General features: G+C 44.8%; 2 protein-coding genes across 12 annotated transcripts in view; one reads left to right on the top strand and one right to left on the bottom strand.

Annotated features, from left to right (window-relative positions):
• Positions 1-24314, bottom strand: part of Tpgs2 (tubulin polyglutamylase complex subunit 2) — a 38654-nt gene extending 14340 nt beyond the window's left edge. For 2 of the 8 annotated variants that reach the window (XM_029563287.1, XM_029563289.1), the window contains exons 1-6: positions 15049-15128; positions 8051-8184; positions 3879-4006; positions 3086-3137; positions 1771-1908; positions 720-816 (exon numbers count right to left, since the gene is read on the bottom strand). Coding sequence is in view for 1 of the 8 variants with exons in the window: in XM_008832507.3 (XP_008830729.1) it covers positions 15049-15128; positions 24182-24260 (159 nt within the window). In the remaining 7 variants the exon portion in view is untranslated. Of the gene's footprint in view, positions 1-719; positions 817-1770; positions 1909-3085; positions 3138-3878; positions 4007-8050; positions 8185-15048; positions 15129-24181 lie in introns of those variants that run through there. The other 6 variants (XM_029563285.1, XM_029563286.1, XM_029563288.1 and 3 more) reach the window with 6 other exon arrangements.
• An 82-nt stretch (positions 24315-24396) lies between these two features.
• Kiaa1328 (KIAA1328 ortholog) overlaps positions 24397-26512 on the top strand; it is a 335550-nt gene continuing 333434 nt past the window's right edge. The window contains exon 1 of one of the 4 annotated variants that reach the window (XM_029563282.1): positions 24397-24746. In XM_029563282.1, coding sequence (XP_029419142.1) covers positions 24423-24746 — 324 coding nt within the window. In that variant the 5' untranslated portion in view covers positions 24397-24422. The remainder of the gene's footprint in view (positions 24747-26512) is intronic. The other 3 variants (XM_008832506.3, XM_029563283.1, XM_008832505.3) reach the window with 3 other exon arrangements.

Raw genomic sequence — 26512 nt, 5'->3', positions numbered from 1 at the left:
TTCTAAGTGTAGAGATACCACAAAGGACAATCTGAGCTCACTTTCCAACTCTGCCATTAGCTGAGGGCCTTTGAACACTGTCACTTAAAGTCTAGGGAGAAAGTTACAAACACGAGAGGTGGGGGGTTACAGCCTGATAGGAGAGAGACAGGACTGAAAAGTTTATGATTTCAGGTCATATGAGTTCGACATTACTGAGCAGACGGTAGCTTTCATTTTACTGAATCAAGTTTCTAATTTCCTTTAAGAACTTGACTATACATTCTGCTTAAGTTTCTGGTTTTGCTTTGTTGCTTTGCTTGCTACTAGCTACTTCCCAATCTTACTTAGGGATTTTAGACTGTGCTACTTTATTTCCTACCAAGTTACCCTGAGTAGGACTTGACTACACTGTCCTCTGCTCATGAAACTTTCACACAGGAAGACAGCAGTTAAAAGTGTTCTCTTAAGATCTTTGCTCCTGTAGGGGCTCCCAAAAGGCTAGAAGCCATGGTACGTTTTGCTCACTGGTGCCATCTAGTGGTGGAGAAATGGAACCTGCAGTATTCTAGGCCTTGGGGGGTGGGGGTGGGCACCAGCAGAAATCTGGAGCAGTCAGGGTGCTATTCCTCCCTGGGCCCCCCGGGTCTCACTCTGTAGCCCAGGCTGGCTTCAAACTCATGATTCTTCTGCCTCCGTCTCCTGCATTGCTGGGATTACAGCCCGCATACCATGCTCACCCAGCTCTTCCAGCCATTCTTAATGGAGAGTCTTGACCTCCCTTAGGTTTTCTTCCTGCCTTGAACTCTAGGTGACAGGCATGATTCTATCAGTCATCTGGCCAACACAAAGACAGAAGGCAAAAGAATTACACAGCTAAGGGCTTCACATTATCAGGACTGATGAACCAACTTAAACTGCCCTCCTCAAGACTTCTTACATGAAAAATATTCTATTTGCTTAAGCTAATGTTAGCGTAATTTGCGTTTTCTTGAGCCAAATAAGTCCTTAATTTATACAGAGACAAACATGCAGCAGGTGTTATATAGCTATGGCAAGTGAAAACCATAAAGGGTCAGAGAGAAAGAAAAACCAGGAGAGTGGTGGTACTTTAGTATCCAAAGGAGCTCTGAATATGCAAATGGCTCACCAGAGGTGCATGGCACATTACCCGCCAAGTGAAGGACCAAAACAAAGAAAACCAAAAGTCATTTTGCTGGTGAGGAGTACTAGGGCACAGTGGGTGAGATGCTGCAGAGAACAGGGAAACATGATCTTCTCCTACAGTCTCCTACAGGAGCCAAGAATCCCTGCCATTCCATTTCCAGGTCAATCTAAATCAGGATGGACCCTGTTGTGATAGCTGTGGTAGTCGGAAAGAGAATGCGCCCCATAGGCTGCAAGTATTTGAATATCCAACCCCAATCGGTGGCCTTTGAGGGTAAAGCCTAGAAGGTGCAGCCGGGCTGAAGGGAGCCTGTCCTGGGGCGAACTTTGAGAGCTTGCAGCCTAGTCCACGCCTAGCTCTGCTCTCTGCTTTGGTGCCTGCGTGAAGACTGTGAAGACCAAGCACTCAGCTTCAGCTCCTGCCACCTCCCCTGCCACGATGGATTTGTACCCCGAACTATAAGACCAATAAACGCTTCCTTCCATAAACTGCCTTGGCCATTTTTTTTTTCTAATGAAAGCAACAGAAAATTAACATGATAGAGAAAAAGTAATAATCAGGAGGCAAGGTGCAATACCCACTATGCCCAGACATCTGAGGCAGGTATTACTAAAGAAGCCCACCTTAGCAGCCTCTGGGTTTGGTTTGGGGAACTCTTGGGTTACCACGCGCCCCAGCAATGCCTGAAGAAAGCACAGCACAGGTTGTGCTCGCACCCAACCCAGCTCCTGCCGAGCAGCAGCATCTGTCTACCAGTAGATCTAAGGAAAAGAAAAGCGATTTATTGCTTTGTAAATAATTCAAATGCATCTTTTTATTATTATTTTTGTCTTTTTGAGACAGGGTCTCCCTGAGCCCCAGCTGACCTGGAATTAGCTATGTAGACCAGGTTGGCCTTGAACTCACAGAGATCCACCTGCCTCTGCCTCCCTAGTGCTGGGACTAAAGGCGAGCGCCACCACGCCCAACTCAAATGCATCTTTTTAAAGGAAATTTTATGAGATTCAAGTTATGAATAAGAAATTCAGCAAAGAGGTAGAGATCGTAAGAAAGAACCAAACAGAAATCCTGGAGCTAAAGAACTACATAAATGAAAAAATACAGAAAAGAGTCTTAACAGCAGAATAGATCAGGCAGATTTTATGAGTGTGAATACAGATATTTGAAATAATCCCAACAAAATTACAAGGAATGAAAATAAACTTCAAGGCTTATAGGGTACTATGAAGAGTACAAATTCTTATATAACAGGTGTTCCCAGATAACAATGAAATAATTTCTGAGAACTCCCCAAACCTTGGTACAGATGCTGACATCCTGGTCTAGGAAGCTCAAAGGACTCCCGAGGCATTCAAACAAGAAAACGAATCAACTACAAGGCATATTATAAGCAAACTACCAGAAGTATAAGAAACAAATTTTAAGAACAGCAAGAAAATCAGTGTGAGGGCTGGAGAGATGTTCAGTGGGTAAAAGCACTGGCTGCTCTGCAAGACCCGAGTTCAATTCTCAGCACACATGGCAGCTAACAACCGTCCGTAACTCGTTTCAGGGGATCTGATGTCCTCTTCTGACCTCAGCAGGCATTGCATGACACAGGTGCACTTACACACATTCAGGCAATACACTCATAAACATAAAATATTTCTAAAAACAAAGGAAAACCAGCTTCACTGGACAGGAGCAGCACCTGGACGCTCAGTAAAGCATAGCTGAGGGTGAGGGTCTTTCCAGAGGACTAACTAAGTGAGGGAGACCCATCTCAAGGTGGGAGGCAATACCTATAGGGTGGGGTCCTGGTGACATAACGGGAAAGCAGCATACCACCAGCACAGGCAATGCTCCTGCTCTGATTCCTGGCCACTACAACATGAGCTGCTCTGCAAGGCCCTACCCGCCATGCTAACTGAAACCTCGGAAACCTTAAGATAAAATTACCTTTTTCTACCTTAAAGTAAAATAAATCCAGCAGCAGACTTCTTCAGAAACCCTATGGATCAAGAAAGAAAGGGGTATGTTCAGAGTTCTAAAAGGAAAAAATGCTAATCAAGAATATTACAGACAGCCAAGATAGACTTTAAAAATTAAGAACTATTAGCCGGGCGTGGTGGCGCATGCCTTTAATCATAGCACTCGGGAGGCAGAGGCAGGAGGATCTCTGTGAGTTCAAGGCCAGCCTGGTCTACATAGCGAGTTCCAGGACAGCTGGGGCTACAGAGAGACCCTGTGTCAAAAAGACAAAAAAAACAAACAAACTATTAAATCTGCTCAAAACAAGTAAAGATTGAGGGACTTCACCACCACTGGACTGGTAGTTTTGGGAGTCCCACAATAGAAGTTTTAACTGTCAACTTGACAGAGTCTAGAGAAAATGATCTAGCTGGACGAACGACTGTCTAGATCAGGGTGGCCTGTGAGCATGTTTGTGGGGGACGGTCTTGATTACTGTTAACCGCTGTGGGGAGACCTAGCTCAGTCTGGGCGCACCATTCCCTAGCAGGGCACCCTGGCGTGTCTAGGTGCAGAGAGGGCTGAGCACAGTGAGCTCGCATGCATTTCCCATTCTCCTGACCCTGGACGTGACCAGCTGCCTCAGCTTTCTGCTCCAGCTTCCCCACAAGGACAGGCTGCAGCCTGGGTTGTGACCTAAAATGAACCTTTTCTCCCCTAAGTTGTTTTTGTCAGGGTAATTTATCACAAAAACAGTAAGGAAACTAAAACAGATAATTACCTTCATAAAAACACATCGACCTTACACACAAGGAACAGCAGAGCAGACACATAAAAGAGTCAGCACTTTGAGGGCAGCAGATCACAAACCACAAGAATGAGCACGAGAGGATGAAATGCACACAGGGTCTAGAAAATGAGCAGAAAAAAACAACTAAAGGAAAGGATTGTCTTTGCTTATCACTGATAACCCTGAAGGTAAAGCATTTAATTCCTCCAATTAAAAGACAAAGGCTGGTCGAATGGGAGAAAATAAACCAAAACATAAATCCAAATTCAATGATAAATGCCTGCTAGACACTCACTTCACTGATGATGACTCTGTGTCTAAAAGTGAAAGTGTGGAAGGTCACAACAATGTGCTGCGGGTTGTGCCCTAGATGCCCGACAGGCTCACAGGTTCACACTTAGTTCTTGGGAGGTGGGGGAAACTTTAGGAGATGGAACCTAGCTGGAAGTCTTAGATCAGTGGGAGTATGTCTGTGAAAGGGTACTGGGACTCCACCCTCCTCTTCCTCTCTGCCTCCCAGTTGCTGTGAGGTGAGCAGGTTTCCTCCCCACCCTTCCAGCTATGCTATGCCACCTTATCACAGGCCCCAGAGCAAATACCAAGACACTAAATCTCTAAAACTGGGAGTCAAAACTTCAAGTCAATTTACTTCAGGTATTCATTACAACAACAGGAAGCTGACCACCCTACCATGCAAAAAAAAAAAAAAAAAAAAAAAAAACCGAAAAGTGAGGAGTAGCTATACTTGTATCAGATAAAATAGACTTTAAGCCCGGCATGGTGGCGCATACCTTTAATCCCAGGACTTGGAGGCAGAGGCAGGTGGATCTTTATGAGTTTGAGGCCAGCATGGTCTACACAGTGAATTCTAGGGCCACCAGCTGGGGCTACAGGGAGACCCTGTCTCATAAAGACCAAAAACAACAACAACAAAAATACTTTAAATAAAAAAATTTGGAAAAGAGATGAAGAGGGTCACTATACAGTGAAAAATTAACCAACTAACCCAACAAGAGGAAATAGTTATAAATAAGTGTGCATTCAATAATGGAATCACTAAAAAAGAAAAACGGGGCTGGAGAGATGGCTCAGCGGTGAAGAGCAATGACTTGCAGAGGACCCGGTTCGATTCCCAGCACCCACAAGGTGGCTATGAGCCGTCCTTAACTCCAGTTCCTGGGGAATCTGAAGCCCTCTTCTGATCTCTGTGGCACTGCACCGACATGGGTGCACTCACATACATGCAGGCAATACACTCAATACATATTAAATAAAAAAAAAAAAATAAAATATTAAAAAAAAAAATCCGTTTAAGAGGAACAGACGGGGCTGGAGAGATGTCTCGGCAGTTAAGGGCACTGCTGCTCTCACAGAGGATGCAGATTTGGCTCCCATGTGGCAGCTAACCCGCAACTCTAGTTCCAGGTGATCTGATGCCCTCTTCTGACCTCCTGGGGCACTGCATGACACAGGAACACTTACAATGCAAGCAATACACTCATATACATAAAATTAAAAAAAAAAAAACAAAGAAACAGACTAAACCAACTAGAGTTAAGTTCTTAATTTTATTAATAGACAGCTTACTTTTATCACTGGACAGGTCTTCTACAAAAATCAATAGTGAAATAGTTAAACTGCACTTCAGACCACATGGACCTAGCACATTTACAGCCCATTTCCACCAACATAGCACATGGAACATTCTCTAGGGAAACAATTTTAAGCAACAAGTCTAAAGAAATTCAAAGGAAATTCTGCCCACAATGGAATAAAATGGAAATCAGCAACAGGAATCTCAGAAATACAAATCCATCACTTAAAGACATTTTCCTAAATGCATAATGAATCAACAAAGAAATCAAAGAGAAATTTAAATGTTTCTTAAAATAGGTGAAAAGTGCTGGGTGTGGCGGCGCACGCCTTTTGTCCCAGCACTTAGGAGGCAGAGACAGGTGGATCTCTGAGTTCAAGGCCAGCCCGGTCTACACAGTAAGTTCCAGGACAGCTGGGGCTACAGGGAGACCCTGTCTCAAAAAGACCAAAAAAAAAAAAAAGGTGAAAAGTAAAAATATAAGTACATTATAAGTACATTAGTTACAAAACCTAAAGAATTTAGCAAAAGTTCTAAGAGAAAAGTTTACAGCAATAAATGCCCCACATATAGATTTCAAAGATGTATCCTAACAATGCAATGAAATGATACGACTAGAAAAGAAAGAACTAATCAATCCCCACATTATTACAAGAAATAAGTATCAGAACAGAAATGGAGGCTTAAAACAGAACACAAACCAAGAGTGAATGAGTTGAGTTTTGGTAAATAATCAAAACTGAAAAAATCTTTAGCTAAAGTAACCATAAAGCAAAGGAAGAGAGAGAAGACTCAGTAGAATCAGAGATGAAAACTCACTACAAGGCTGTCACAGAAACACAGCACTGTTAGGACTGAAAGGCACAGCTGTGCCAACTGTGTGGAACAAGTGGAGGAAGCAGACAAACCTCCAGGCATTTATAAACCATCCAACAGAGAACCAGGAAGACATGGAAAACCTGAACAGACCAATAATGAGCAAGAATGGAGCAGTGATGAAGTCCCGCAGGAAGATGGGGGCTGCACTGACTCACCGGTGACTTTACCAAATAGTAAAAAAAACTCAAAATCAAAAATCAAAACCAAAACTGTTACCATTGCTTCTCAAACTATTCCAATGTACTGAAAGTGAGGCAACCCTTTCAAATTCATTTCACAAGACCAGTATTACCCTGGCAAGGAAACAGGGAAAGGAGGGGTGGGGGAAGGGCAGGGAGGAGACAAGAAGAAGATCTATGCGTAATATCTATGATGGGCCCAGATGCAAAAATTCTCAACAAACTATTGCCAACAACACACCAAAAAGATTATGATCGGGCTGGAGAGATGGCTCAGTGGTTAAGAACACTGAATGTTTTTGCAGAAGACCTGGGTTCGAATCCCAGCACCCACATGGCAGCTAACAACTGTCCTTACCTCCAGTTCCAGGGGATCTGACAGCCTCTTCTGTCCTCTGAGGATATTACACAACACGGGTGCACTTACCTACATGCAGGCAATACACGCATACATACACATATATATTTATATATGTATTTATATATAAATAAATATATATAAAAGATTATGACCAAGTGGTATTTATCCCAGGAATATGAAGATGGTTAAACATATACAAATCAAAAACACACACTACAGGCCAGCAAGATGGCTCATGGGTGGAATACTTGCCATGCAGGCAGATGACCCAAGTTCAGTTCCCAGAACCTACAAGAAGGTGGAAGGCGAGAACCACACATGCACTAGGACCCACATAATAATAAAGTTTAAAAATACATCACACCAACAAAAAGACAAAAGCTGTACTATACGATCATTTCATTAGAAACAGAAAGCAACCAATGAAATTCAACATGTCTTCATGATGAAAACCGCAAAAAACAACCAAACAAAAACCATGTATAACATGAACATGTCTCAATACAGTAGAAGCTATCTCAGACAAACCCACAGCCCACTTGGACCTGGCTGGAAAGCTGACATTGTTTTATTAAGATCGCGAAGAAGAGAGTTCTGCTTCTACCATTTTCATCCAACAGAGTATAAGGAGGCTTAGCCAGCACGTCACGGCAAAAGAAAGAAATCACAAACACTCAGACAGGAAAGAAAGAAGTCAGATTACCTAAAAATCTAATACACACACACACACACACACACACACACACACACACACACAGAATCAGGATTGACAAACAACTTCAGTAAGTTCTATATAACAATTATTAAACCTCTGAGGGAAAAAAAAAATTCAAGAATGCAATCCCATTTACCACCTATAGACTCAATGCAAGTCCTATCAACATACCAAATCTCTTCATAGAAATAGGGAAAAAAAAAAAAATCCTAAAATTTACAATAGTCCCCTATAGTATGGGACTATAAAAGACCAAGCAAATCTTAGCAAACAGAACAAAATTGTAGATACTTGTCTACAAAACATTAAAAATAAGAACATGGTGCTGGCAAGGCTGTACAGACTAAAGGAACAGAACAGAAAACCTGGAAATAATGTGATTGCCAATTTAATAGCTGTCACGGTTGGCTTTGGTTATCGGCTTGACTGACACACCTGGGAAGAGGACACAACTGGGAATTTCTTCAATAGGCGTGGCCTGTGACGTCTGTGTGGCACTGTTGAGTGGTGAGGAAGACCCAGTCCTGTGGGCAGCAATCACCCCTGCGCAGGTGGTTTCAGGACATTGCCTGGGCACAGACATTTTGGATATGATCCTCAAAACACAAGCAATAAAAGCAAAAACTGACAAATGGGATTATATAAAACTAAAAAGCTTCTGGACAGGGTCAGCAAGATGGCTCAGTGGGTAACGGTAAGCTTGCCTCACAAGCCTGAAGACCCGAGTTCAATCCCCAGAACCCATGGTGGAAGGAGAAAACCCTATTCTTCGACCTCCACGTTCATGATGTGGTGCACACGCACACACAGAAAACACACAAACACACACAAATAAACAACAAAAAATTTAAAACCTTCCATCTGCAAAGGAAACAACAGAGTAAAGAAATAACCTACAGAATGATAGAAAACATTCCCCAAACTATTTCTCAAACAAGAGAATAACTTCTAGCACATATAAAGAACAATTCAACAGAAAAAATAAAAAATATGGAGAATAATCTGAACGCCCCCTTCTCAAAAGATGATGCACAAATGGCCAAAAAGTAGATGAAAAATGTCCAACATCCTCAATCATCAGGGAAGTGCAAAGGAGGTATGATTTTGCCCAAGTTAGAATATCTGATCTATTATAAAGACAAAATACAAATGCTGTCAAGGATGTGGAGGAAAAAGGGTCTCTGTTACAATGGTAGTATACAGCCATTATTAAGATATGGGGGTTCCTCAAAAAACTAAAACCACAACTACCGTAAGATCTGGCAATACCACTACTGGGTACGTAATCAAGGAAAACGAAACCTGTGTATAGGAGACATCAATATCTGAAGTCACATGTTTGCTGAGGCACCGTTCACAGAAGCCAAGCTATCGAATCAACATACCATCAACCAGAATAAAGAATGTACATGGAATATTATCCAGCTATAAAAGTAAATGAAATTCCGCCATTTGCAGTAATGAGGACAGAACTGGAGAATACCAGGCTAAGAAACAGGTCAGGCATAGAAAGAAAAATACTATGTGTTCTTTTTTTACGCGGAAGCTAAAAAGTCGATGTCAAAGAAGCAGAGAATATTGGTTTCAGAGCCTGGGAAGGAGGTGGGGCAGGAAGAGATGAAGAGAGGAGAGGCAGAGGTATGGGAGGGGTGATTTCTAATGTTTTATGGCATACTGGGGTAATTACGATCATCTGATCATTCCCAATACAAAGACACACATTTCTGAGGTGAACGTCATGCCAATTCTCCTGGTTTGATCACCGGACACTCTATACATGCACTGAAGTGTCACAGTGTACCACAGTAGTTATGTGTTAGTTAAAAATAAGAACACACTTAAAAATAATGGGAGCTAGTGGAGAAGTGGACAGCAGGGAGACGCACGAGGAGCCAGGTAAACGATCCTGGTCATTCAACAGAGGAGTGCCCAGGAATGAGGGGAAAGACAGGTCATGAGTGGCTAGAGAGCAGCTGCGAAGGGGAAGGAGGGGCAGTGGTTTGGGTTCAGGAGTCAGTAAGCTGTGGGCACTGGCCTCTCCAGCTGTCCCATCACCTGCCTTTGTAGTGAACACTGCTCAGTCATTCACATGCATTTCAGTACTGTGGATGGCTGCTTTCCATGTTCCATGGCAGACATGTGTTGCTGGGACAGACTCTACAGCCACAGAACCTCAACTATCATGTGTCCTTCACAGGAAACACTTCGTGAACCCTGATTTAGACATGTTTTGTACATGCTTTCCCGCCAAGGGAACAAATGGCTGTACAGTTACAGGGGGAAAATTGCTGAACGTTTCTGTTTTAAGTTTTAAAAGAGATGAATAAACTCCTGTCAGGAAGCTGCCAACGCAGTACAGGGAGGAAGCAGAGAAGCCTGGGCAGTACAAGAGGAAAAGCACGAGGTACAGGTCAGTGGTAATTACAATAAAGTCATGGCAGGAGTGTGTGTAGGACAGAGCTAAAGAAAGTTTACAATCTTCTCTGCACACTATTACAAAGAAGGCTGAAAAAGAGAAGGGCTAACCACTTGGCCTGTGAGCTGTAGTTTCACCATCAATACACTGAATGGAGTCTAACCAATCAAGAATTATAAGGGACTCTCTATGAAATGTCACTGAAATGTTTAATTACAATGTAACTCTCCTGGCACTGGGATGCTGTGAGAATTAAAAGGCAGATTCTTTCATTATATCTGAACGATGAAGGGCTAGTGTAAACATTAGCTCTAACCACCATCAGTACGAAAGTAGTCAGGCATAGTGCACATGGATCAGACAAGAAACAAGGCACACAAAAACTGAAAAAAACTGACCAACAGGCCGGATGAGATACATAACAATAAGAGGACATCGGTCACTTTTTCATCCAACCTTAAGGAAATCTATCAGGTATTTCTGTAAGGGACCCTTACACATTTCTGCTGGGAATGGAAACTAGTCCAGCATTTGGAAATCAGGATGGAGGGTTCTCAAAGCATTAACAATAGATCTACCACATAACCTAGCTGTAGCCTGAGTGTTTTCCCAAAGGACACCAAGTCAACACATCACAGATACCTGGACACCACATCAATGCCTGCTGCAGCACTAGTCACAAGAGCTGTTATGAAACCAACCTAGGTACCCAAAAGCAGAGGAGCAGGTGAGGAAGATAGGTGTATTTTCATATATTCTCGTATGTATTCATAGTTTGCATATTTTCGATGCACAATGGAACTTTTCCAGCATAAAGATTAAATTATGTCATTTCAGGGAGAATGGATGCACGTAGAGACAATCATCCTAAGTGAAGGCAGTCTCAAGGAAGACAAACATCATCTTTAGCTTGAGATTCCCGGATTTCACATAGTCATGTGAGATAAGGTGTGAACACAGTAAATGGAAGAAGTGAAAGTGCCTAGGAGGACAGAGATGACAGGAAGGAGGACCAGGAGGACGGAGATGACAGGAGGACCAGGAGGACGGAGATGCCAGGACGGAGGACCAGGAGGACGGAGATGCCAGGAAGGAGGACCAGGAGGATGGAAATGCCAGGAAGGAGGACCAGGAGGACAGAGATGACAGGAAGGAGGACCATGAGGATGGAGATGACAGGAAGGAGGACCAGGAGGACGGAGATGACAGGACGGAGGACCAGGAGGACGGAGATGACAGGGAGCAGGACCAGGAGGACGGAGATGACAGGGAGCAGGACCAGGAGGATGGAGATGACAGGGAGCAGGACCAGGAGGACGGAGATGCCAGGACGGAGGACCAGGAGGACGGAGATGACAGGGGGCACGACCAGGAGGACGGAGATGACAGGGGGCTGGACCAGGAGGACAGAGATGACAGGGGGCAGGACCAGGAGGACGGAGATGACAGGGAGCAGGACCAGGAGGATGGAGACGACAGGGAGCAGGACCAGGAGGACAGAGATGACAGGGGGCAGGACCAGGAGGATGGAAATGACAGGGAGCAGGACCAGGAGGACGGAGACGACAGGGAGCAGGGCCAGGAGGACAGAGATGACAGGAAGGAGACAAGGAGGACGGAGATGACAGGGGGCTGGACCAGGAGGACAGAGATGACAGGGGGCTGGACCAGGAGGATGGAAATGACAGGGAGCAGGACCAGGAGGATGGAGACGACAGGGAGCAGGACCAGGAGGACAGAGATGACAGGAAGGAGACAAGGAGGACGGAGATGACAGGGGGCAGGGCCAGGAGGACAGAGATGACGGGGGCAGGACCAGGAGGACGGAGATGACAGGTAGCAGGACCAGGAGGACAGAGATGACAGGGGGCAGGACCAGGAGACAGAGATGATGGGGCAGGACCAGGAGGATGGAAATGACAGGGAGCAGGACCAGGAGGACAGAGATGACGGGGCAGGACCAGGAGGACAGAGATGATAGGGGGCAGGGCCAGGAGGACAGAGATGACAGGAGACAGAAGAGGCGGGGAGCAGGACCAGGAGGACAGAGATGACAGGGGGCAGGACCAGGAGACAGAGATGATGGGGCAGGACCAGGAGGATGGAAATGACAGGGAGCAGGACCAGGAGGATGGAGATGACAGGGAGCAGGACCAGGAGGACAGAGATGACAGGAAGGAGGACCAGGAGGACGGAGATGACAGGGGGCAGGGCCAGGAGGAAAGAGATGACGGGGGCAGGACCAGGAGGACGAAGATGACAGGGAGCAGGACCAGGAGGACAGAGATGACAGGGAGCAGGACCAGGAGGACAGAGATGACGGGGCAGGACCAGGACGACAGAGATGATGGGGCAGGACCAGGAGGACAGAGATGACAGGGGGCCGGACCAGGAGGACAGAGATGACAGGGAGCAGACACGAGGAGGAAAGGGAATGTAGGGCTGACTGGGAAGAGGACTCGGGGAGGAAACGGGCTGCAGGGAAACAGGATGGGCGGGAATATGCTTAAAACACCATGTGTACCCGTAAGAAGCGGTTTTCAAGGTGCAACACTGGTCACTATGTCTGTTTTATACTCATATGCTCCTTTGACTACAGCAGCTTTGTAAGACTTTGAAGTTCCACAGTGTGATGATGCCCATTTGGTCGGAGTCTTTCATAGTTTCATATGTGTTTTCCGTTGAGAATTACACAGAAATACTGATAGGGATGACAATGCCTCTAATTTGATTACGATAATAAGGGCATTGTGTAGAGAAATAAACCAGGCTAAGAGAAACAAACTCTGATCTCACTTATGTGTGGAATTTGAACTCTCTCACAAGTTATGTAGAATACTGGTTATGGTTATCAGAGGCTAGGGCTAGGGATGATGGTGGATGGGAGAAGATGGAGACAGTAGTCAATGGATTAGGAAGAGCAAGGTCTGGTGTTCTATTTCACAGTGTGGTGACAACAATTAACAGTGAGGTTTCAAAACAGCTAAGAAAGATAATTTCAAATGTTCTGTTCTGGAGAGATGGCTCAATGAGCAAAAGTGTAAGTATGAAGACTTGAGTTCGAATCCTCAGAACCCACACAAAAAAGCTGGATGCAGTAGTGTGAATTTATGATCCCAGCATTCATAAGGTAAGATAGGAGATTTAGAAGAAGCCCTGGAAGCTCCTGGGCAGGCCAGTCAGTCCGGCACACAGCAGTGAACAGAGAGAAGGCCAAACGCGACCAGGGCTCTGACCTTCACACAAGTACTGTGGCAGACAGGCCAGCCTTCACACACATGAAAATGCACACACACACCAACATGTATGCACACACATACATGCACATCATACACACACACAGAGAAAAATAAAAAGATAAATGTTCTCACCACAAATAAATGATATATTTGAGGTAATAGATATGCTAATTAGTCTGATTTGCTCATTCTGTAATGTACACAAGCACTGAAATTTCACAGAGTGCCATATGTCAATTAAAAATAAAAAAGTTCGCTGGGCATGGTGGCGCACGCCTTTAATCCCAGCACTCGGGAGGCAGAGGCAGGTGGATCTCTGTGAGTTCCAGGCCAGCCTGGTCTACATAGTGAGTTCCAGGACAGCTGGGGCTACAGGGAGACCCTGTCTCAAAAAGACCAAAATAATAATAATAATAATAATAATAATAATAATACAAAATAAAATAAAAATAAAGTTCAACAAGATTGGTCTGAAATTCCCTTCTCTTACTTGGGGCTGTTAGTGGAGATGGAGAAGGGTGAGGGAGGCCACAAGAGGTGAGGTGCTGCCGAGCTAGAGTCCTGGAGAAAAACTCCAGTGAACTGCCAGGAAGCTGCTGCTGGCTCAGACCAGGGAGGGCAACCATGCAGGCAAGACTAAGCATGTACCATGGGCTGCCCGGGGGCTGAGGACAAGGTGCATAGTGTTGGCCTCTGTTAGGGATGCTGCCAGGTAGAGCAGAAGGGCACAGACAATTCCGAGTTCAAACGCAGGCACTGCCACTTGGTAACTATGAATAAATTCTTTATGCTCTTTGAGATATAGATACCAATATCCATCTTTCAGGTCATTAGTCAATAGGAAATAACATTGTTAGTGGGCAGTTATCATTTGACAGGGCAATTTCTTGGCCACTGCTCATATTCAAATCCATTTGCCACTTTACAGCCATAGTGATCTTTCCTATGTTGAAAAGAGACCTTTGCAGTTCCCTAAGTAAAATATATAGTCAGCTAGCATTTTCCCTTTGGTCCCAAGGTAACGAGCAGACGCCTATCCTATGAAGCCTGCGTGTTCTGGGCCTTGTCTGCCTCTCCCTGCTCCCTCTTGTGCTCTTTCCAAGTGCTCTTGGAACAACGTAGTCCTAACCAATTCAAAGCCTTCACACAGAATGAAAACCCCTTCTCAGAGCCCATCTGTCTAGTTAACAATCTCTCACCGCTTCTCTAGGAAAACCTTTTCTCAACCTCCAGACTAGGTCAGACGTCTGGGCAACTCTACCTTTACTGCCTTTGGTCAGTACTAAGTCCAGTTTGTAACTGTGCTTGTAACAGTCTACACTGTGTCTTAGACAGTGAGAGTGAGAGGTAATAATAGTGCCTTTAAAAGAAAAGAAATGGCTGTTGAATCCTCAGGGCTCAATAGCAAGCACAGTGCCTGAACCAGGTCAGGAGCTTAACAGTTTTACTGACTAAATGAAGTAAAGATCAGAGGAAGACTGGGAAGCATTAGTTATGGACCTGGTTAATGGTTACCTGCAACACTTCATTTTCTGGTCGGCATGATACATACTAACCAACAAGCATCTTTTTCTTCCAGTGCTGGACTTCTAGTTTTGCTATATACATACACAACTTGAAACATCCACTGCCTCCACGGGCTAACCAGAGGTCAGAGGACACAGGCCACGCTGGGAAAATGGCATGGATAGAAGGCAGCTGTGGCATGGTACAGGCCTAGGTGTCTTCCCTCATCACGCCTTCCCAGGGAGATGAAAATTCCACACGGCAACACTTACTTGTTCCCAGGAAGAAATCATATGACGTTCAGCAGGCAGCTTTTCTATAATGGTCACCTCTGTCACTCCTGGGGAAGATTCTGGAAGAAGAGAGCATAAAGTTGTAATTGGCCTGCCTCAACTTGCTACACTCCAGGTTGGCTAACTGCTAATGAGCATTTACATCCGGTGAGGAAAGCAGGGCTCAGCCCACAGGCGTGCATGATGCAGCACACCTGGATAAACAGGCCTTCTCTTCTACCTGTACCGTGTTGAAAAAAGTAGATTCCTAATTTCTACTGATTTCACATTTAACTTCTTGTTAAAGCAAATATATGTGCTTAGAGTAAAAAGGAATAAATAGCATCTCACTAACTTTTTATAATAAATAAAACTTGATTCCTAACTTTCTCCCAAATAAAATTCACCTCTGGAACATAGCTCTGACATTCATCAGGATTAAAAGCCAGGCTAAAGCTGGGCGTGGTGGTGCACACCTTTAATCCCAGCACTCGGGAGGCAGAGACAGGCGGATCTCTGTGAGTTCAAGGCCAGCCTGGTCTACATAGTATGCTCCAGGACAGCTGGGGCTACAGGGAGACCCTGTCTCAAAAAGACAAAAATAAATAAATAAATAAAAATAAAAGCCAGGCTAAGCTAGGTACAGTGGTACACACTTCTCACTGAAGCCCTTGCTAGAAGAACTGACAAGCACTGAGGCCACCTGGGGCTAGTGCGTTCCAAGCAAGCCTAAGCTACACAGCGAAACCCTGAAAAAAATAAGTAAAAAACAAAGGCAAGCCTGGGGCTGTGGAAACGTCTCAGTGATAAAACACTTGCAGTTTAAGCATGAGGACCAGAGTTTGGATCCCTGGAATGCACATAAAAGGTCTGGAGTGCACGATGGCAGCCTGTAGTCCCCAGTGTAGGAAGCAGGGATCGGGAAGCCCCAGGGCAATCTGGCTAGCCAGACTGGCTGAAACCGAGATCTCTGGGTTCAGCAAGTGACCCTGCCTCAACATATAAGGTAGAGTGTGATTGAGAAAGAGCCTACAGCAGCATTGAGCCTCTACATGAATGTGCACCCACAGATATGTGCACCTACATGTGTACACACACACACACACGCAAAAATGCAATGCTAAGATGAAAAATTTTGTCTAGAAATATACTGAAAAGGGTCATGGTCGGGTCTTAGAGAGGTGGGCAGACCGCAGCCATGATGCCCACCTCACTAAGAAATTACTGGACCTTGTGCAGCAGTTGTATAACTACAAGCAGCTTCGGAAAGGCACAAATGAGGCCACCAAAACCCTCAGCAGAAGCATCTCTGAGTTCATGTGATGGTGGCAGATGCTGAGCCCTTGGAGATCACCCTGCACCTCCCATGCTGTGCGAAGACAAGAACACGTTACCTATGTGTTTGTGTGCTCCTGGGACGGGCCTGCGGGGTCTCCAGGCCTGTCATCACCTGTTCTGTCACCACCAAAAGCTCTCAGCTAAAGCAGCAGATCCAGTCCACTAAGCAGACCATTGACCTGGTCTTCCTGATCCAATCCACCCTCAGCACTGACCGGTCTTCCTGATCCGATCCACCCTCAGCACACCACTGACCTGGTCTTCCTGATCCGATCCACCCTCAGCACACCACTGACCTGGTCTTCCTGGTCCAATCCACCCTCAGCACACCACTGACCTGGTCTTCCTGATCCGATCCATCCTCAGGACACCACTGACCTGGCCCTTACCCACCTTTATTTCTAATCCAGTCTTCTTCAGCTCTCTTCTGGTTGGTAAAGTAGGGGCTTTATGATACTTTTGTTTAACTTTCTCTTCTTCCATAGTCCAAACCCTTTGCTCCAGGACCAGTATCCTTGTTGTTCTCACTCCCCAATCCCCCCAAACCACACCTGTACTCACATTCAATTATGATGCAGCCCTTTTCTGACACACGTACCTGTGTGCCCAAACTTCTCTGTATACACAATTTAATGCCATTCTCAAATTCTACCTCCTCCATGAAACCATTTCATATTACCCAGGCTCACGGTGATCTGTGATCACCACAGTGATCTCTGATACCATATCCTATACCCTGTAAGGTCAGCACTACACATGTGCTTTTAATTGTATTTTATTTTGAGCTGAATATTGTTTTTTTTACCATGAGGTCTAAGCACATTATAAATGAGAATTTAACATGTCTGTGTATGCATATATACGTGTGGAGGTCAAGGTGGGTATCAGTCTTCCTTGATGACTTACTGATTGAGGCAAGGTCATTCAACTAAACCCAGATCTGGCTGATATGAGCTAATCTAGTTAGCCAGCTTGGTCTGAGGATCCCGTCCTATTTTCCAAGTGCTAGAATTACAAATGGCCCGCCCCACCAACATTTATTTGGAGATTTGAAATCTAGTCCTCACTCTTACAGAGCAAGAGTTTTGTTCACTGAGCCATTTCCCCTGCCCCTGAAATGAGGTTTTTAGAATTTCTAAGAATATGGCAGCCTTCTAACACAGGTGTATGGCAGGACCCTTTCTAGCATACAGTTTCTCCAAGCTGTCAGAAAACTCACACACGGCAATGCAGCAACAGCCCAGTGTAGGAGCTAGTAATGCTGGACTTGCCGGGCTTGGTGGCACATAATTCCAAACAAAGGCAGGGTGATGTCTGAGAGAGCAGGGTCAACCTGGTCTACACAGTATGTTACTGGACAGCTGGGGCTACAGGGAAACCTTGTCTCCAACAAAACCAAAACGAAAAACCAAAACAAAAAAGGGCTCAGCAGTTAAGAGCTCTGGCAGTTCTTACAGAGGACCTGGGTTTGGCTCCCAGCACCCACATGGTGGCTAACAACCTTTCATTAACTACAGTTCCAGGGAATCCACATCCTCTTCTGCTCTCCATGGGCACTGCATGCATGTGGTGCATTTACATAGATGCAGGCAAAACACTCACATACATTAAAAACAGAATGCTGGACTCTACCAGTTTTGACCTTAGTGAAGCTGGCAGTTGCATGCGGTGAAGCGAGTCTTCACTGTCCTCGGACTTTAGGGACACGGAATACTGCTTCTTTTTTTGGCAGAAGAAGAAATGGCATCTTTATTATAGAATTACATATTGCTTTCTACTTTTGCTCAATGTTCTAAGACATTGAAAACATGGGGCCAACATGTAAAAACATTGTGCACTTCAAGCCATCAGGTGAGTCTTTGCTATTTTCCTGAGAGGTTGGGATGGACAATGCTGAGATCTCTTTAGTGGTAGTTGCACAGTGATATTCTCTGACTATACTATCAGGGCGGTCTGGTGCCTACAGTCACAAGAAGATGGATACATAATTGTTCACTGTGAACTCTAAAGCTGGATGGAGCAATTCCTTCCTTTGTTAAACTTCTATCATGTATCCAGTAAGGTAAAGTCTACCTCCACCCCCTGGAATGTACAGCGGTCTTATAACTGTTTTGGCCAATGATATCCATTAAGACATGCTGTGCTAGTTTGGGACTTAAGCTTTAGGATGACTGACAGTTCTCTTTTCCTTTGAGTTCACACATAAATCCAAGCTAGTCTTCTGGCATGAGAAGCATGAAGAGCACTGAGGGGCCAGTCATGTGAGTGTAGACGCCATCAGATAATTCCAGTCCCTGGTGGTACTTAACTGTAAACACTTGAGAGACCAACATGAGAAGCAGCCTAGTTAAACTCAGTCACTTTTTAGAACTAGAAGAGTTAGTAGTTTGTTTCAAACCACATTGTTTTTGGGTAGTCTGTTGACCAGCCATAGATAACTGGAACACACTCCTTAATAGAAATGTAATTTTTGAGGCAATCTTTGGGGCATTTAATAAGAATTTGCTATGGCTTCAGCACAGGTATTAAGAGGTGAATAATAACCCTGAGCACCATAGGAGTTCAGGTAGAAGACCGAACAAGATGCCAAGAATGATGCCTAGTTGACGTGGGCCTTGTGGAACAATGTGGCAGTTTTTGCAGACTGGCTCAATGAAGAACCACATCTGCTCCTGCCACATGTGCATTCCTGCACTTTAGAGACTCAACAGCTGGACTCTATTGCCATATTTCTGGGATTCCACTGATATCGCAGTCCTTCAGGTGGAAGGCAATTCCTGCATAGGCAGGCACTCTCTTAAAACTTGAACAAGGAATGAGCAGGTGAGCAGCAGCAGAGACTGAGTTCGCTCTGTCATGGTGTCAGCAGCACCAGCAGCAGTACAATTCCCATTTCTCTAGCATCATTACCAGTTACAGCTATTTCCTACTCAGCATCTCCTTTTCCGCACTGAGCTTCTCACTTCAGCTCTCAATGATTTTGTAAGTCAATGCACCTTAATTGATTCCTAGCTAAACTGCATTTCCAGGTTCAATCTAGCTAGACTGGATTCTATGGCTTGTAATTAAGAACCTTGGAAAAACACTGGTAGTTTTTGTTTGTGGGCAAAGAAAAGGTGACTTGCTAAGGACTTGGGACTATATATATTATATACTGGGAAGATAGCATTTACACAAAAACTGGGGTCACAACCCCTCCTCTGAAATATGGAAAGCTTTGGGATACAGGTCTGTAAGAGCCCTGAAGAAGGTATCTTTACAGCTAGATAATAATATCAAAAAAGTTCATAGTCTACTCAATATAAACTACAGAAGTAGGTAGGAGTGCCCCTGAAGCCAGGGACAAAAGTGAGACATCATTTCAAGGCCAGAGACAGTACAGGGAAGGGGTGAGTAGACTACATAGAAAATGAACTAACAAAGCCTTCATTAGGAAGACCAGCTTGTGGGACTGGTCTATGTAATGTTTTGCTTTTGTTTTCTTCCCCTTTCCCACACTGATAAAGCTATGACGCTCATATGTGGCACTGGACCACTAACATGCTCTCCTTCTGGGACTGAAATTTTGATAGCTGTGATCAGTTGTTTTGCCCATGTGACTAGACCCCACTGAAACTCTGTGCCTTTCTGTGAGTGTGTATGTGTGACAAGCTTCCAGCCACTGAGCTCCATCTCTAGACAAGGAATTTGGGTCTTAAGCAGTTAGAAACTCTGCACACGTACTGCTGCATTTCACTGGTCAAGGGAGGAATATACTCTCCGTGACCACTCCAAAAGGAAAAAGCTCTAAAAGTTTGTGCACGATCCTCTGGCCTCTGCTTGATGTGTCATTTCTGCTGATTAATGCAATAGATTACTGCTGAGTCCCACTCTTCTAGTGAATCATCGAATGGTTGGTTGTGTCCACTTTAACATTTCTCAGTTTGATTACATAGGCTTTTGGATATCACAAAAAGTTGATTTTTGACCAGATTTACATCTTTTGCTGATATTCACTTATTAAGACAAATCTGTTTAACCTCAATTCTACTAGGATTTTGTAACTACGTATACAACATTTTGACAAGTATACTATTTGTTCTCTTGCCTAAAACATTTGAAAATGTACAGGTTTCTATTGATGAATAATTACCATGAATCAGCAGCTTTTAAAACACCCTATTAGGTCACAATTCTGTAGCTAAGAAGCCTGGCACAGCATGACGGGTTCTCAACTCAGGTTAAAATCATTTATCTGTCCTTACACTTGCTACTCTGACTACTCGGGTGTGTTCTCACTGGAGTTTGGGGTTATCTTGCAGGCTCATGCCTACTTTTCAAAGAATTCAGCTCCCTGTCGTTGTAGGACTACGGTGTCCATACCCTTACCTGTTGTAGAATAAGGCTGTTTTCAGCTTGTACTCCCTAGTCAGGTGCCCCACGGCTCTTCAAGTAAGCAAGAGCATTACAAACCTTTCCATACTTCATTATCTCTTCCACATCCCTTTCCATTAAGTCTGTTTTAAAGTCTGTTTAGCTCATCTGAATAATCTTCCTTTTATCATTTAACTTAACCAAAGGTGTGGTGTCTCCTCAGCTTTATAATACTGGGTTTAAGAACAGGAATTCCTGTAGTGGCTGCTTTTAGAATTCCTATTTTTAAAAATAGCTTTATTAAGACCTAATTCACAAACTTGAAAGTCCACCATATTTTAATGGGGTTGTGTATATCTCTACACCAAAAAGTAACATCGTCCATTAGTCACTCTCCTGATCCCTCTCCCATCAGCATCTAGCAACCGTTAATCTATGTAAGAGTCTCTACAGATTTGTCTATTCTGGGCACCTTTGGGAACCAGAATCAGCCATGTGGACAGGTTACCACTGGTTTCAATTTGTTTTCAAGGTTCATTCATGGTATAGCATGGGTACTGACCATTCCTTTTTATGGCTTATAATTTTTCTATTGTATAAACAGGTGTATATCTAGTCATTAGTTGGATATTATGGCTCTTCTGATTTACACTATTATGAATAATACTCAAGATTATCTGTGAACAAGTGCTTGTGTGTAAATGTTTCTACTTCTCATGGGTATATAAACAGAAGTAGAGCTGCCAAATCATGTGGAAATTCTGTTTAATCTGTTGAGGACAGGTCAATCCCTTCTCTAAAGCTGCTGTACCAGTTTACATTCTCACCAGCAACCCGAGGGTTCATGAACTTGACAATATAATGCCAGTCTTTTTTTTATTATGGCCATTCTGGTGGTTATAAAGGAGCATCTCATTATAGTTTTCATCTGCTTAGCTCTGATGACTTATGGTGATTGCCTTTGCATGGTCCCTTGCCATTAATATAAACCTTGTTTGGAAAAATGTCAACTGGGACCCTTTTAATTTAGATTGTCTTTAGTCCTTAAGTTGCCAGGGTTCTTTATAGATGCTATGTAGTTAGTCTCTCTTCATATGTATTAGTTATTTTTTGGGTTGTCTTGTCACCTCTTGATGGTATCCAAAAAATTATAAACTCCATTTTTTTTCTTTTCTTGATTATATCATATGGAAAATTATATTCTCTAATCTGAGGTCACTTAAAAATTAACCTACAGTCTGTTTTCTTCCAAGAGTTTTTGTTGTTTTTTTTCTGATCAAGTCTCGTTTATTAAAGCACAAGCATGAGTTTAAATAGAGAATGAGAACAAAGACTTCCAAGAGTTTTTGTTGTTTTTTTTCTGATCAAGTCTCGTTTATTAAAGCACAAGCATGAGTTTAAATAGAGAATGAGAACAAAGACTTCCAAGAGTTTTTGTTGTTTTTTTTCTGATCAAGTCTCGTTTATTAAAGCACAAGCATGAGTTTAAATAGAGAATGAGAACAAAGACTTCCAAGAGTTTTTGTTGTTTTTTTTCTGATCAAGTCTCGTTTATTAAAGCACAAGCATGAGTTTAAATAGAGAATGAGAACAAAGACTTCCAAGAGTTTTTGTTGTTTTTTTTCTGATCAAGTCTCGTTTATTAAAGCACAAGCATGAGTTTAAATAGAGAATGAGAACAAAGACTTCCAAGAGTTTTTTAGTTTTAGTTCTGTTTAAGATTCATTTGGACTTAATTTTTATGTATGATCTGATTCTTTTACAAGTTGCTAGGGAAATTAAGAATGACCCAAGTGGTTTCATTGAGTGAGGACTCTTGAAAATTTGCACCTGGCTTCCTTAACTTCCTTTCAGGCATTTTCTCTGTTTTTGTTTTATCTCTTTTTGTTTTAATAAAATTAGCCACGACTCTGGCTACCTCCTAAATCTTACAATTCTCTTAGTGAATCAAACCTGGTGTAGGCTTTTCTGACCTACGGCACATTTTTACTGTTGTTGTTCTTGGTCTGAAGGGTCATGTTAGATGGTCTTTCATCATGGTATTACAGGTGGGCTTTTTCACAGATAACCAAAATGAGAAAGTCCACTCTGTTTTTTCGTTTTTTTCTTTTTTGCTCTTTTTTTAAAGAAAAGATCTCAGTACTGGCCCAGCCTGACTTGAAATCACAACCTTACCGCCTTCCCAGTGCTGGGGTTACAGATGTACATATATCCCTGGTAGATTCTACTTCTAAAATAAGTTATTCTTTGTCATGAAGGGAGCTGGATTTGTCAAGTACCTTTCTGCATCTATTTAGATGAAGCAATGATGTGGTTTTTCTCCTTTATTCTATTAACAAGTTCCATTACATTGATTTTCACATACTAAAAAAAAAACCACACATCCCTAGAATAAATCACACTTGGTTTCCGATTTCTATTATAGAAAAGGGTCAAATGTGTACATACTTTAAAAACAAAACTGCTGCAAAGATGAAAGGAAATGAGGTAAGGAAAGAAAGCAAAAGGGAACGGGGTAATCAGAACTGTATTTGGGGACGGCTTCTCTGAGACAACGCTAGTTTGATTAGAAACCTGAATGATGCAAGCAGACATTGAGAGGGGGATAATTCCAGAAGGCCAAGCAAATTAGAAACGGCTGGAAGCAGAACAAGCCTAGTGTCTTTATGGTTACGACCCTAACAGCAAGCGGTTCACAGCGGTCAAAACAGCGAACGCGGAAAGATGCCGCCAGATCATGCGGGGAACTTGTGGGTCATCATTTAAAAAAAAAAAAAAAAAAAAAAGATTTCATTCGTACGGACAGGAAAGCATTCACACGCTTTCTTGGCTTACTCAGGTGGTGTTATCCCTGCTAGACTTCCTGGCTAACTCATTTGCCTCTGAAAAGCTAAAATCATCTCCGTAACTTCCCAGTAAGGCCGGCTACCTCTGCGTCTCTGCGCTACACTGATCATCGCTAGATGATGATAGATTATGAACCTGCTTTCGGGCTGTTAGGAAGCTACTGTTTATTTCTTCCACTGAACTGTTTCTTTGATCGTCGCGGTCCCAGAGCCTAACACATATTGGTGCTTACTAAATACATGCCGAATGAAAGAAAAACTCCATCGTTCGGCGCCGCCGGCTTTGCCCCCTTCCCACTAGCCTGGTGCTGTGCACGCATGTGCTAGGTTGGCCCGGGAGGTTGGCAGCACCCCTTTCCTCAGTTCCTCCGCATAGGCAGGGCGTGCATCCAAACGCACGGCCGGCGGGACGAAGCCTCCCAGAGACCCGCCCTCCAGGAGCTGCGGGGCTCCGGCCTTCCTTCCCGTCCGGTGCGTGGAACCTTCGGGAACTGAGGTTTAGTTCCACCCGCTCCCGAGTCCGCGGCGGCCCTACCCCGAGCAGTGCCGCCCCGCGTCGCGCTCGGCAGCTCGCCACCCCGCCCCGCCCCGCTCACCGAGGATGCGGGTGACGCCCAGAGTCAGCTTCTCCAGGTGCGGCTTGCTGCTGCCCGGCGGCAGAGGCGCCTCCTCCATAGCTCTCGTCCCGGCTCCGCGCGCGCCGTAGGCACCGGGCGCCGCAGTAGACTGCCGGCCCGCAGGCAAGAGCGCCCGACCCCGCCTCAGCGCTGCGGCGGTGGGGATCAGGGCATGACGGGAGTTGTAGTTCTCGGAGCCTGACGGTTCAGCCGGGCGGAGATGGGCGGTCCGGGCTGCTACCGCAGCTGCAGCAGCCCCTGCTCCTCCGACCGCTTGTTCCCGCCCGCTTGTTCCCGCAGACCTGGCCCGGGACTGCCCTCACATTTCCGCGACCCCGCCTGGCCTGGGCCGGGAACTTCTGGCCTCGCCGCTGCCCGTGGCGTCAACGGGGGCGGGCCTCTGCGCCTGACGGCCAATGGGGCCCGAGCCTGGAGGCCTGGGCGTGGCGGACCCGGCGCGACTCCGCGAGTGGCGGTTGTTTCAAGATGGCGGGCGCGGCGGGCCCCTTCCTGCCGGGCGGCTCGGCGTTCTGGAGCCGCGACTGTATCCTTTGCCCCGCTGCTAAGGGGGCGCCGCGCCCTTTGGGGTGGCGAGGACCGGTGCGCGAGGCCCAGGGTGGGACCCGCCTGTACAGCTGGGGATCCGAGCGGGGCAGCGCCGGGGGATGCGGGGCGCCGCGGAGGTGGCCTGCGGTCTGCGCCCAGCCTCGGGCTGCGCAGGTCCCGGTTGCGGACTCCATCGGGGTGGCGCGGTGGGCCCCGCGCTGCAGCAGGACCTGCAGGCCGGAGGGGAGGAGGACGGGTGCACACCGCCGGTGGCCGGCTGCACTGGACCTCTTCTCTCTGGATTTAGAATTACCCACAGTCTGCACCCCTAGGAGCCAATCAGGACCCTGGGCTGTTTGGCCCCGAAGTGATGCTGCAGGTTTTCCCAGTGCATCCACAGCGGGGTGAAGGCTTCCCTGGGACGAGGAAGTAAAGCAGTGCTGACTTGCAGATGATGGGTCACCCCTGGTGCGGAATGAAGTGTGGAGATTGTATTAGTTCAAGAATCTCTTGCCCTTTCTGGCCGCGCAGTAGTTAGAATTCTCAGTTCGATAACTGGAATTTTTCACAGTGGCTCTTTCTCCGGGATTAGGTTAACTGCTGCATCCTAAGCTTTCTTCTTGGTAATGTGCTTCCTTGCTAGTGGGCATTATTTGAGAGAGGAAATGCAGAGCTCCTGGGAGCCCGCAAGAGGCCAGTTGTTTGGTTGCTTGGCCGATTGATGAGGAGTGGTGATGACGTTGTTTCGAGAATTGCTTTTACCTTTAGCAGAATCACTCTGCAAAATGTGCTCCCAGTGAAACTTGGAAAATTGTATTGCCAGTCTCCTTTATTGAGTTACCAAGATTAGAGTGTGTGCAGAGAGAAATACTCCTGCATTCTGTGTTTGCTGAGTGTTTCGTGTTACACACTTGGTAAACCTAATTATACTTGTCTGATAGGTTGGTGAGAAGCAAAGGAAATCACCTACATGCAGTGCGGAAGAAAGCATACTAATGCATCTTTAAAGTAACTTTGCTGAAGAGAAAGAGTATGTGTCAGGAAGTCAGGAGATTGGGATGAGTCTTTCCTTCATGAAACAGAATTTTGTGGCAGAGATGATTTTTAAGGGTTATTTGCTTATAACAACTAATGACACTGTTCTAATATATAATAGAGGTGACATAGGTCAGAGGGACTGAACAAGTTAATTAACAGTGTGTGTCCCAAATCTACGCAGCCCTGAACTAATAAGTAGTCATACCTCTCACTGTTTAATTCAGAAGTGAATGCGTTCCATATCTCTCACATTTCCCCTCACTCTGGATAGTTAATGTACAGAACTCAGGTTTACCCACTGGCGATGAGAAATTGAAATTGTTCAGAAAATATGGAGTTTACATCCAGTAGAAATTCAGATGTAAGAAGGGAGCTGCACAATCTTTTCCCTCAGCCTGTTTCATCTAATGACCTTGAACATTCAGCCTCTGAGATTTTCCTTATGAATCTCCATAGGGCATAAAAGAGCAGTGTTAAATGTACATTGTTACTGAGTTTTTGCTGGAAAACAGATGGCTGTGAACCATTTGGTCTTTGGATCTTGATTTCTTTCTGTCATATTGATGATTATTTCCTAGCCCCCTCCAGAGTCTTTATAGTGAATTTTTTACTAGGAAAAGGCTAAATAATACACACTAACGATAGGGTATTCTTTGCACACTAGTGAGTAAAAGATTTTCAATGCTTCCCCTGAATGATTAGAGCACTGTGGTGGAGAGATTCCTT

Source organism: Nannospalax galili, unplaced genomic scaffold (assembly GCF_000622305.1).
Source record: "Nannospalax galili isolate Female #2095 unplaced genomic scaffold, S.galili_v1.0 scaffold15, whole genome shotgun sequence".
NCBI lineage: Eukaryota > Metazoa > Chordata > Mammalia > Rodentia > Spalacidae > Nannospalax > Nannospalax galili.
This window is presented reverse-complemented; position numbering and strand designations above follow the sequence as displayed.